Raw genomic sequence first — 13,278 nt, 5'->3', positions numbered from 1 at the left:
CCCCTTCTCGTGATGTTCAGGACCCAAAGATGGGGAAACCGAAAAATAAACTGCGTTCTGAACCCAGTCGAAGACACAGGGAATAGCTAAAAATAATAAAACTTCCACAAAAAAAAAAAAAAAAGTAAGGGAAAAAGAGCCGCACAAAAAGTCAAAAAGTCCCGTGGCCGAGCCGCGCGCAGACTGGCCGCAGCGCCCGCCGGCGTGCGGGGACCCGGTGTCCGCGCCGCCTTAAGAGGAGGCGGAGCTCGGGCGCCCCGCCGTCCCCTCAGCCCGGAACGCCTGAGCGCGAGCGGCCCACCGCCTCCCCGCCCTCCCCCACTCCGCAACCCCTCTCCAGCGGCTCGTAAAAAAAAAAAAAAAAAAAAAAAAAAAAAAAGTTTCAGCAACAACAGGCTGGACCAATAGCATCTCGGAAAGACGGGAAAGGGGCCGAGCAAAGGCGCAGGAGCGGAGAAAGGAGAAAGCGGGCAGGCTCGGAGCGCAGGGCCGGGCTGGGCGAGCGGGGGAGCGTTGCTAATGTTTTTGTTTGTTTGCTTTTCCATGCATGCATAATGAGGGGGCACCGCGGCACCACGCGGGGGCTCCCGGCCCACTTTTGTATTTAAAGCCTCGCTGCGGCGAGTTCGCAGCCGGGCTCAGCGGATCCGCTCCCTGGGCTCCCGGTGCCCCGAGAAGCCGCCGCCGCCGAGCGAAGCCCGGGAGCCGCTCTCCGGCGGCGCCGACCTGCTTGCTCTCCCCGCGCCGCCCGGAAAGAGCTCCCCAGAGCTCCGCCAGCCCCGGGTCGCCGCGGGCGGAGGGGGAGGGGACGCGGAGCGGCCGGGACGCGGGAAGGCGGGCAGTGCACGGACGCCGGGCCAGGAAGCGGCGTGATGCGACAGCCCGCGGCGGCTGCTGCGCGGCGCTGAGCCCGGGAGGAAGGAGGCGCCGCGGCCGCAGAGCGAGCAGCGGGCGCGGGCGCCGCCGGCCGCACAACGGATCTGCAGGCGCGGAGCAAAATGCACCCGCGGCGCCGCGCGGTCCCGCAGCCCCACCACGGCCCTGCGGCCCGCAGCCCCCCGGGGCGACAGTGAGCGCTTCCCGCCACCGCAGGGGCCGAGCGGAGGGCTCTCGGGCGGCGGAGCCGGAGAAGATCTTCGCTGCTGTGCACTTCCAGGAAGCCGCCGCAGCCCGTGCGCGAGCCGACCTTCTGCCACCAGCGGGGCATCGGCCAGCGGCGCGCATGGATTTATGAAGACACTAATGCAAGAAGTGGGCAGGACTTGGGCAAACTTTTCCACCGGCTCCACGTCCGCCGCTCCGCGCGCCTCGTCTCCTTCCCCCTCCTCGCCCGGCGGCCGCCGCTGCCCGCGATGGTGGCCGCGCTGCTGGGCGGCGGCGGCGAGGCCCGCGCGGGGACCGTGCCGGGCGCCTGGCTGTGCCTGATGGCGTTGCTGCAGCTGCTGGGCTCGGCGCCGCGGGGCTCGGGGCTGGCGCACGGCCGCCGCCTCATCTGCTGGCAGGCGCTGCTGCAGTGCCAGGGGGAGCCGGAGTGCAGCTACGCCTACAACCAGTACGCCGAGGCGTGCGCGCCGGTGCTGGCGCAGCGCGGCGGGGGCGACGCGCCGGGGGCCGCCGCCGCCGCAGCCCTGCCGGCGTCGGCCGCCTCCTTCCCCTCGCGCTGGCGCTGCCCGAGCCACTGCATCTCGGCCCTCATTCAGCTCAACCACACGCGCCGCGGGCCCGCCCTGGAGGACTGTGACTGCGCGCAGGACGAGAACTGCAAGTCGACCAAGCGCGCCATTGAGCCGTGCTTGCCCCGGACCAGCGGCGCCGGCGCGGGCGGGGTCATGGGCTGCACCGAGGCCCGGCGGCGCTGCGACCGCGACAGCCGCTGCAACCTGGCGCTCAGCCGCTACCTGACCTACTGCGGCAAGCTCTTCAACGGGCTGCGCTGCACCGACGAGTGCCGCACCGTCATCGAGGACATGCGGGCCGTGCCCAAGGCGGCGCTGCTCAACGACTGCGTGTGCGACGGTCTCGAGCGACCCATCTGCGAGTCGGTCAAAGAGAACATGGCTCGCCTGTGCTTCGGCGCCGAGCTGGGCAACAGCCCCGGCAGCAGCGGTTCGGACGGGGGACTCGACGACTACTACGACGAGGACTATGACGACGACCAGCGCCCCGGGGGCGCCGGCGGCGAGCAGCCGCTGGACGACGACGACGGCATGCCGCGCCCGGGCGGCGGCGCTGCTGCGGCCGGGGGCCGCGGGGAACTGCCGTACGGGGCCGGGCGCAGGAGCAGCGGCGGCGGCCGCTCGGCGCCCCGAGGCGCCTGGACCCCCCTCGCCTCCATCTTGCTGCTGCTGCTGCTCGGGCCGCTCTTTTAGCCCGCGCGGCCCGGTCGCTGCTGGGGAGGCCGCGTCCAGCTCCGCGCGCTCTCCGGCTCGCCCTAAGCCGGGCACCTGTGGCTTGGGGACAGATAGAGAGGATGGTTGGGGATACCTCCCAAAACTTCTCCCAAGTGGACTCGGGCTAGCGCCGGTCTCCCCGCCGCGGGTCTTGGCACTTTCCCTGTCTACCTTCCAGAGCAGGACTTCTTGGACCTCCTCTCCCGCCCCCACTCCAGGCTCCAAAAACTCCATTCGTCTGCCCTCCAGAAACCTAGCTGTGGAGTCCAGGACCCTGGGGAGGAAACGGGTATGGAGGGACAAAACGTAGTCCTGGACTCAGAAGGGAGGATGCTGACGGGGCCTTAACAGTTCCAAGGGACTGGGCTTGGAGCAGGGAGTTTGAAGGAAGAATGATGTTTGCAAAGGGGCTGTTTATTAGCATTTTTCCTTTGAGGGGGAAAAAAGTGCCAGTATCGACTTTTTTTGTTTTTTTATTGTGGCCAGTGAGGACTTTGCAATCAATCGTAAGTAAACAGAATAGTCCCACTCAGTAATTCATGCGTTTACTCTTGGTATCAGAGCTCCGAATTCTCAGTGACACAGAGGGAGCAGGGGGGAGCGCGGTGATTGCCTTAGGGGGAACCCCTGAATTGGTTTGGGGTACCTTTGAGCCCTTGACCTTAATTTCCTTGGTACCACTCTGATCTCTTAGCACATTTCTTGGGATTAGTGGTCAAAAAATGCTGATATAAGGGGTTGCTATGGTGTTGAACAATGCAACTTTTTATTTAAAAAAGCTCTGCACTGCCATCTATGAAAGCCTCTTTATGATGTTCGTTGTGTTGTCCTTTCTGTTCTTTACATCAAGAAATTGTATGTTCAAATATGCAGAGAACATATATTGCCTCTGCTCCTATCAGGGTGCTAAACCTTGGTACATCGTATATAAAGTGTATTAAAACTGGAGTTTGTTACCAGTTGCTGTACTTTGTATATAGAATTTTTATAAATTGTATGCTTCAGAAATAATTTATTTTTAAAAAGAAATTAAAAGTTTTAAATTCACATTCATATGACACCTTTCCCCCCTGAATGTACAGAATCCATTTGTCACCAAGGATTCAAACCCGCAGTCCATTGTGAAGTGTGCTCAATTTAGAACAGCCTTAAAATGTACAGTGTATTTTATAGATTTGAAGTTAACATTCTTATTTTCAAGAGAATTTATGGACATTGTAGAAATGTATAAATGCATTTCCAAACTGCCTTAAACATTGTATTTTTATAGACATCATTTTTTAAAAATCCTAAGTTTTAAACAACTGTGGATTTGTGTATTTTTTGATAATTTGTTTTATTAAAACGTGTACATCAGTAAAGAGTTTTAAACAATGAATATGGTGTAGTTTCTTTCCTGAGTTGCATTGTGGTTAACCCAATCATGAGTGAGGAGGTGGGTGGAGGGGTCAGAAGGAATCTATCAACCATCAACTGAAACTAAAATACAGTACAAGACAAGAAATGCAGGCTATTATTTCTGCCTTTAATTTAATGAACAATTAGACATCTGTAAATGAGGCAGCTAAAAAGATATAATTGACTGGCCTCCATTGGATTTTCGTTTGTGGAGAGAATTCTCAAAACAGTGTCTCCTATACACTTTTTCCAGATAACCCAGACATCACATTTCTTCCCTCCCCTTTATCCTTGGGACCCCCCCCTAAAAAACCCTTTCCCTATTACCCTTTACCCCCAAGAGTGTCCTCTCTGGTTACTAGACCCTCTCATGTGATCAAATGTGCCAATAACATCTGCTACCAATAGGCCTTAGAAAACCTACAAGACTCAATACTTCAAAGTCATTTTCACACTTTTGGTGGAAAAAGTACAAAATTTTGTTACAAAACATTCAGGCGGGCAAAAGTAAACACACTGGGGAGAGGAACAATTACCAGAACGTGTAATATTGTTGTGAAGAGTTGTTTAGCAGTGAGCTGAAGGCTGGGTTCCTGCCAGAGCTACTGATCTACACTCAAACGCCCTTAGATAAATAATTACACTCTTAAGCTGTGTCGAGTGCTGATACACTTGACCTTGTAAATAGAAATGTTTGCAGTAGGAATAAACTCCGGCATTGGAAAATCTTTTAAACATTAACACAAAAGAGAGCGCTCTGTCCTCTGGGGATTTGAGCCTGAACCTCGCCAAGCTAGGCACTTGCAAGGGGGAAAAAAAGTTTATTTATCTTCTATTCCTGGTGTTTATTTAAAGCTTTTCATTTTAAACGCGGTGATTGGAAGGCAAGTCAGGAGTTTAAAAGTCACCACAAATAAACTTTGTCTGAGGGGTCGACAGATTAGCAAGATCTGGTGTCTCTTTATTTGATATTAACATGTGCTGAGAAAACATAACCAGATTTCTCTGCTGCCTAAAGTAATTAACAAAGCTATGCCCCCTTCTGACTTTTTCCCACCCACTTCCACCCCCTACTTTTGAGGTTTCATGTGCTTCTAACTCACTTTTTTTCTAGCTTTTATGGAGAGATTCGAGGCGCTTATTTGGTGCACCTAAAGCCACGATTCCTGTATGCACACCGTCAGAAAGTCTGTGATAGCTGTAGTATCAGACTTGCGCCCAGGCGAGCGGTGTGTGGTTGAAATCTCCAGTCACCTGAATGCTTGAGTAAACATATTGTTAAAACAAAGCCTGGAGCCTTGTTTCTTTGGGAAGTGAACAAAGAGTATTCCCAGAGACTTGTAAATGAAATCAGCTTTCTTTACAAAAGGACAAGTTAGCAATGCTCCTGTGTTTGTCCTTAAATATATTTAAATCATCTCCACCTTATGTTATTTTAACACATTCTTGACTAAAAGTTAAGTCTTTGTCCCAGTAAAAGGCCCAGTTTTCCCCAGTAAGAAGTAAAAGGCATTAGCACTAGAAAAGGCCTGATAATTAACTGCTACAATAAACTCACGACTTGATTTTACAGGGTCCTGTCAAAAGCATCTGCCTGGAATAAATCAACACAGCTCGTTCTTGGGGAGAGAGGACACAAGGGTTTATGCTTTCTTCCTTGAAGAAAGTGAACATTGATCGGTGGTCCGTTTTAATTTAAACAATTATACACTGAAGCCCTGGAGCCCCCCTGCAGCCCGAGTGGACTCCAGCACAGGTTGTTGAGATGGTAGGCCCTTCAGCTGTTGGCATGGCGTTGCATGCATGTTGCTATCTGCTTCCAGGCAGAAAGGATTTTTACAGATGTTGACGTCTATAATATCTCATGCTCTCTGGGGAGCCTTATTGGAATTTTGGACATTTGGTGGTCTCAAATGTCCCATGGAGACGGCCTGGAAGTACCATTAATGAAGCAAAAGGTATCTCTGGCTTTTCCCAGGGGCTCTCAAAAAGCATCACGCTTCTAACAGAAGTCTTCCAGGGGGAGAGGAACTCCTTTTGGGTTTCACGTGAAAGTGTGCATCCTCAGTGTCTTTCCCACTTCCCCAGTTAGCAGGTTTGACTTCTCAGTGACAGTTTATTTGTCTTTGGAAGCACTTCAGTGACAAATGTTTAAGGGAGTGTGTGACAATGGTCGAGAACAAGGAGGCAGTTCATTGAACTGACAGTGACCATACAGTAAATAGAAGGAGGTTCAGGCTTCACTGCTCACCCGAGCACACAGCAACGCTTTTGTATATAATCACAATGGACATAACATAAGGTCTCTGTTTATTTTTAACAATATATAGCAATGTACGCGAGCAACACACATACGTAGAGTGGAGAAATGGCTGTAGGGAAGTGAATTCTTGTACTAAGGGGCAGGACATCTCTGTACTTGGGCAGCACCCCTACAAACATCTGTAAGAGAGGATGTAGCTCCTGGCCCTGACCACAACAAATTTAAGGGGGCCACCAGGCTCTAGCACATCTGGGGTGCATCACAGTGCTCCAAATGGCGCCTGGGGGTGAAGACAGAGCCTTTCTGTCTCACTACCTTGAGTCCAGAGAAGCCTCATGGAATGGGGTTTCCCTTCCTTGCCCCCCTCTCTGTTCACACTCTCACTCCATCCCAGCAATGTTACTTGCCATCCAATAAAGAGACCAAAAACATTCTATGAGAACTTTCAGAGACATCAAACCCTGTATTGAAAATCTTTCTACAACCTTGCCTTCTCATTGTTAGCTTCTTGAGTTCACTGTGGAAGCTCTCTAACAAAATAACCTCATGTATCTCTTTTTGAACCTGTTAAAAGAAGGCATACATTGTTTGTTTTTTGACCTCTTACACCAAGGAACATCAGAAACGTTGTCAATTGACCCAGTTTCTCCCAGCTAATCAAAGCAAGCCTGTAGGGGAACAGCATGTTACAAATGCCCTGTGGCCAGAGCAGTTAAGGTAGCGATGAGTTTCCAGTAGGTTTCACTGCCCTATGAATTAAGTAAAGTTGCACTTTACTGTAGTCTATTTGAGAGATTGCCTCTGGAAGACAGTTGAAAAGTTTCACCCTTAACTATCTGAATGACATAAGTAATGTGCTATTAGCATAAATACCTTCTAAGGCATCCATTTAATCAATTTCTTAAATAACAGAATGATCTACTACAAAATAGTGGACTGTATACACTATATTTTGGCACAAAGATGGTCATTCTCCCACTAGTAACCAGGGGCTCTAAATAAATGATTTCAACAATGTTTTATTAAAGGACGACAAGAGCCCTCGAGCTGCATTAATCGGGGAGAAGTCGAGTGGCACTTTTGTTATGGAAATGTTAAGCACATAATAGCACGGCCAAACAATGTGCAGCCACTTCATTCTTTCAGCCATGCTGACACCTCTTAAAGAAGAACTGCAGGGAAGGATGTGGGAAAGATTTGCTTTCCGAGGAAGCTTTCAGCTAATATTTTGGAGGGCTACCTTCACACCCTGTGTAATATGCATGCAACGGAAACCAGAAAGGCTGCTGAGATGCAGAAAATGTTTCCTCCCCTTATTTCAAGAGCCTGGGTTCCATACTAAAATTCAATGTCTATATTTTTTTGATATGGCATCTTCCAAAACAATATTTTGCTGATTTTGTAGTTTTATGAGTTCAATTTTATAAAGTTGATTAAAGATAGCTACTTTCAGTGATGTTGGTATATACTACAAGTAGCTATGACATGTTCTCCTTAAGCAAACAGATGGCATCTTAAAGTCTGCCAACAGGTGAATACACACAATGTTGTCAAGGATATCTTTCATCTGTAATTTTAAAAAGCAATATTATCTGTTTCTAGACATTATGAGCACCCTTGTGTTCTCTAGTTATCGATATGTATCCTTACAAGTTTATTTTTGTATTTAAGTTTTATAAATTCTATAGGATATTTGTGGGTTCTTGGATGGGGTAATGTCTCACAAGTAAACTTTACTGTGTATTTTATGCCTGATCAGATGTTACTATGCATCAAAACAAGGAATATTTCCGAAAGATTTGAGACCTTTCTCATAGACATTTCTTTCATGAAAATGCCAGCCTTTGACCTTCAGTTTGAACCCCGCATCACTTCTTACCTGTCAGATAGTTCCACCCATTTGAGCATCCTTCTGTAATAAACATTGAAGTAAGCATTTGTGATGACTAAAACTTACGTCTGTAATCCTGAACAGGTAGGGGGGACATACAAAAGAGTCCATAGGCATTTATTGAGGATGTATTCTGTGTGAATGTGATAGTCTTGTCACTGGACAAGCTGACAGTCAGGATGGGCAGACAGACACACATAGAAACTTCTTACGTAAAATGGCTAGCACAGAAGAGGATGACTTAGCCCAAGGTTGAGTTTAAGAAAAGCTTCTTGGAGAAGGTAACACTGAAGCTAAGTGTAAAGACAGACATGGGAGTTAACCAAGAGAAAGGTAGGGAAGGGAGTTCCATTAGAAGAAACAGCATGTCCCAAGGCATGGAGGGCTGGACCAGCAGAGTGTGTGTATGTGTGAATGTGTGTGTGGGCACCTGCGTGACCACTTGTTACCACCAAAGTATAAAGTAGGAAACAACAGGAATAGGGCTTGAGAGAAAGGTCCATGCCAAGTCATGAAAGCCTTGAGGCCATGCTAGGCATTGACTTTATCCTGCATAGTGTTCAACACTGGGAATCTCTGGGAGTTCCCAGCTGAAAGCACAGAGGTTCACCTTCTTGAACAGAGTAGATGATGGTTTTAAGGGGTGAAGACCAGAGACCACAGAATAGTTAGGAGGCTACTGCAGGGCACAGTGGACAAAGGCCAGGAACTGAACTAGAGGAATATCAGCGCAGCGAGGAAGAAGGCAGATTCAAGACACTGCGACTGGTATTGGGGTATTCAGGGACAGGAGAGGCCAATATAATTGCTGTGTCTCAGACGTCACCTGTGGCCTTGGAGGAAGAAAGGGTGGAGGGAAAGTATGTTTGAGGATGTACAGGATATCCAGTGGATGGTGCACTGCAGGAAACCAAATGCAGGTCTGAAACTCAGGGCAGAAGTGAGACTTATATAGTGCCCACAGTTAAAACAGTGACAGTGATGTGCACACAGAGAGTGAGGGGGAAAGGTGTGCACTGGGGTGGGGGGTGGGGGTGTGCCCAGAAGACTACTCCCCACAGCAATGCAGGAAGGTCAGAGAGGTCTGAGGAAAGCAGGAGCAAGAGATTATAAAGTTTCTGGATGTGGATGCCTGAACATTAAAATACTTAAGAGACCAATACTATGAACAAACCTTAAAAAGCAAGATAAATTCACTGAATTTCTAAGAAAACTTAGTGACCAAAATATTTCTCATTATAACAATAATCTAATAGTAATTGTAATTATAATCACAACTAACTGTAGGAAAATGAAAAGTACCAAGATTATACCATTACATTAAATTAATAGTAATAATACTCAATGATAGATCACATAATTAAGTAATTATTACATGCCAAGCACAGTGCTGAGTACATAAATATGTATCACATCATTTAATCATTACAACTTTATGAATAATAATGATTATTGTTTTTGTTATTATCACCATTTCACAGATGAGGGAACTAATGCTTAAATAACTTGACTCTGGCCGTTCAGTGAGTCAATTGGTGAACATACAATCTAGGTCTGTTTGCATCAAGAGATTGAGATCATAACTTTTATACCTTATTGATTCACAAAACGTAGAAAGCCTGAAGAGTCTAAGAACTTTTAAAATATTGGGCAAATTTCAAAAGTTTAATCTATGTATGTATGAGAGGAAGTGAGCCTTAATGTTAGCAGCTAATGCCATTGCTTCGTTCCTTACAGATTTAAATGTTCTCCACATTTCATCAACTAATATATATTATCCTACTTTCATGATTAAAATGTTTTTTTTTAATATTTATTTTTTATTTTGGCATATTATGGGGTACAGATTTTTTTTTTTTTTTTTTTTTTTTTTTTTTTTTTTTGAGACAGAGTCTCACTTTGTTGTCCAGGCTAGAGTGAGTGCCGTGGCGTCAGCATAGCTCACAGCAACCTCAAACTCCTGGGCTCAAGCGATCTTCCTGCCTCAGCCTCCCGAGTAGCTGGGACTACAGGCATGCGCCACCATGCCCGGCTAATTTTTTTTTTATATATATATATCAGTTGGCCAATTAATTTATTTCTATTTATAGTAGAGACGAGGTCTCGCTCTTGCTCAGGCTGGTTTTGAACTCCTGACCTTGAGCAATCCGCCCGCCTCGGCCTCCCAAGAGCTAGGATTACAGGCGTGAGCCACAGCGCCCGGCCTGGGGTACAGATTTTAAGGTTTCAATAAATGCCCATTTCCCCCCCTCCCCCCACAAGTCTGAGTCTCCATCATGACCATCCCCCAGATGGTGCACATCTCACTCATTATGTATGTATATACCCGCCCCCCTCCCCCTCCCACCTGCCCAATACCCTATTACTGTAGTACCTATGTGTCCACTTAGGTGCTGCTCAGTTAATACCAGTTTGCTGGAGAATATATCTGGTGCTTGTTTTTCCATTCTTGGGATACTTCACTTAGTAGTATGGGTTCCAGCTCTAACCAGGAATATATAAGATGTGCTATATCACCATTGTTTCTTAGAGCTGAATAGTACTCCATGGTATACATATACCACATTTTATTAATCCATTCTTGGATTGATGGGCACTTGGGCTGTTTCCACAGCCTTGCAATTATGAATTGTGCTGCTATAAACATTCGAGTGCAGGTGTCTTTTTTGTAGAGTGTCATTGGATCATTTGGGTAGATGCCCAGCAATGGGATTGCTGGATCAAATGGTAGATTCACTTGTATCGCTTTAAGGTATCTCCATATTGCTTTCCACAGAGGTTGAACTAGTTTGCAGTCCCACCAGCAGTGTAGGAGTGTTCCTCTCTCTCTGCAAACACGCCAGCATTTATTGTTTGGAGATTTTTTGATAAAGGCCATTCTCACTGGGGTTAAGTGATATCTCATTGTGGTTTTGATTTGCATTTCCTTAATTAGAGATGTTGAGCATTTTTTCATATGTTTGTTGGCCATTCTTCTGTCTTCTTTAGAAAATTTTCTGTTCAAGTCCTTTGCCCACTTTTTAATGGGGTTATTTGATTTTTTCTTCCTGATTTTCATGAATTCTAAGTATATTCTAGTTATCAGTCCCTTATCGGATGTGTAGTATGCAAAAATTTTCTCCCATTCTGTAGGTTGTCTGTTTACTTTCATGACTATTTCTTTGGCTGTGCAGAAGCTGTGTAGTTTGATCATGTCCCATTTATTTATTTTTGTTGCTACTGTGATTGCCTTTGGGGACTTCTTCATAAACTCTTTGCCCAGGCCAATGTCTAGGAGAGTGTTTCCAACTTTTTCCTCTAGAGTTCTAATAGTTTCATACCTTAGGTTTAAGTCTGTTATCCAGCGTGAGTTGGTTTTTGTGAGAGGTGAAAGGTGTGGGTCCTGTTTTAGCCTTCTACAGGTGGCTATCCAGTTTTCCCAGCACCATTTATTGAAGAGGGATTCTTTTCCCCAGCGTATGTTTTTGTCTGCTTTGTCAAAGATTAGATGGCTATATGAGGATGGTTTTATATCAGGCTTCTCACATCTGTTCCACTGGTCAATATTCCTATTTTTGTGCCAATACCATATTGATTTAATTACTACAGCTTTGTAGTATAGTTTGATATCTGGCATATTAATGCCTCCCATTTTGTTTTTGTTGCCTAGAATTGCTCTTGATATTCGGGGTCTTCTTTGGTTCCATACGAAACGTAAAATTATTTTTTCTATATCTGTGAAGAAAGCTGATGGGATTTTAATAGGTATTGCATTGAATCTGTAGATCAGTTTGGGTAGTATAGACATTTTGATGATATTGAGTCTGCCGATTCACGAGCATGGTATGGATTTCCCTCTGTTTACATCCTCTGCTATTTCCTTCCTCAGTGTTTCATAGTTCTCCCTGTAGAGGTCTTTTACGTCCTTGGTTAAGTATATTCCTAGGTACTTTAATTTCTTTGTTGCTATTGTGAAGGGAATTGAGTCTTTGATTTGCTTCTCAATTAGATTGTTGTTCGCGTATATGAATGCCTCTGATTTCTGAGTATTGATTTTGTATCCTGAGACTTTACTAAATTCATTGATCAGTTTCAGGAGTTTCTTGGTTGAATCCTTGGGGTTTTCTAGATACAATATCATATCATCAGCAAACAGTGAAAGTTTGATCTCTTCTGCCCCTATTTGGATACCTTTGATTCCATTTTCCTGTCTGATTGCTGTAGCCAAGACTTCCAGCACTATGTTGAACAGAAGTGGAGATAGTGGGCAGCCTTGTCTGGTTCCAGTTCTAAGTGGGAATGATTTCAATCTTTCCCCATTCAGTATGATGTTGACTATGGGTCTGTCATATATGGCTTGTATCATTTTTAGGTATGTCCCTTCTATGCCTATTTTCTTAAGTGTTCGTATCATGAAAGGGTGTTGAATTTTGTCAAAAGCTTTTTCTGCATCTATTGAAAGAATCATGTGGTCTTTGTTTTTGCTTCTGTTTATGTGGTGAATTGCATTTATAGATTTACGTATGTTGAACCATCCCTGCATCCCTGGGATGAAGCCCACTTGGTCGTGGTGGATTATTTTTTTGATAAGTGTCTGGATTCGGTTAGCTAAGATTTTGTTGAAAATTTTTGCATCTATATTCATTAGGGATATTGGTCTGTAGTTTTCTTTTTTTGTTGCATCCTTTCCTGGTTTTGGCATCAGAGTAATATTCGCTTCATAAAAGGTGTCGGGGAGGTTTCCGTTCTTCTCGATGTTGTGGAATAGTTTCTGCAAGAAAGGTACTAGTTCTTCTTTGTAAGTGTGGTAAAATTCGGGTGTGAAGCCATCTGGACCGGGACTTTTCTTTTTAGGGAGATTTTTAATTGCTGTTTCTATTTCAGCTGTTGAGATTGGTCTGTTCAGGGAATCTATTTCTTCCTGGTTGAGCCTAGGGAGGCTGTGTGTTTCTAGAAATTTGTCCATTTCCTCCACATTTTCCAGTTTGTGTGCATAAAGATTTTTGTAGTATTCATAAATTGTATCTTGTATCTCTTTGGGATCAGTTGTGATATCTCCTTTTTTATTCCTGATGGAGCTTATTCGAGATTTCTCTTTTCTGCTTTTCATTAGCTTAGCCAATGGTGGGTCAATTTTGTTTATTTTTTCAAAGAACCAACTTTTTGTTTTATTAATCTCCTGAATAGCTTCCCTGTTTTCAATTTCGTTTAGTTCTGATTTGATCTTGTTGATTTCACTTCTTCTGTTGGGTTTGGGGTTGGTCTGTTCTTCTTTTTCTAGCTCGTTGAGTCGTTTCATTAGATTGTCTATTTGTGATCTTCTTGTCTTTTGGTTATAGGCATTTATGGAGATAAAC

General features: G+C 45.8%; 1 protein-coding gene across 1 annotated transcript; it reads left to right on the top strand.

Moving 5' to 3' along the window:
• Positions 1–493: 493 nt before the first annotated feature.
• GAS1 (growth arrest specific 1) lies at positions 494–3,768 on the top strand. The gene has a single exon (XM_012736693.3). It carries the CDS (start codon positions 1,353–1,355, stop codon positions 2,367–2,369), a length of 1,017 nt encoding a protein of 338 aa, XP_012592147.2. The 5' UTR covers positions 494–1,352; the 3' UTR covers positions 2,370–3,768.
• The last annotated feature ends 9,510 nt before the right edge of the window (positions 3,769–13,278 follow it).

This window comes from Microcebus murinus, chromosome 12 (genome assembly GCF_040939455.1).
Source record: "Microcebus murinus isolate Inina chromosome 12, M.murinus_Inina_mat1.0, whole genome shotgun sequence".
Classification (NCBI taxonomy): Eukaryota; Metazoa; Chordata; class Mammalia; order Primates; family Cheirogaleidae; genus Microcebus; species Microcebus murinus.
The sequence above is the reverse complement of the archived record's forward strand: the minus strand, read 5'-3'. Positions and strand labels throughout refer to the sequence as shown.

Bases quoted from the DNA above. Each gene is read 5' to 3' on its own strand.
- GAS1 (XM_012736693.3), top strand. From the start codon at position 1,353: ATGGTGGCCGCGCTGCTGGGCGGCGGCGGCGAGGCCCGCGCGGGGACC.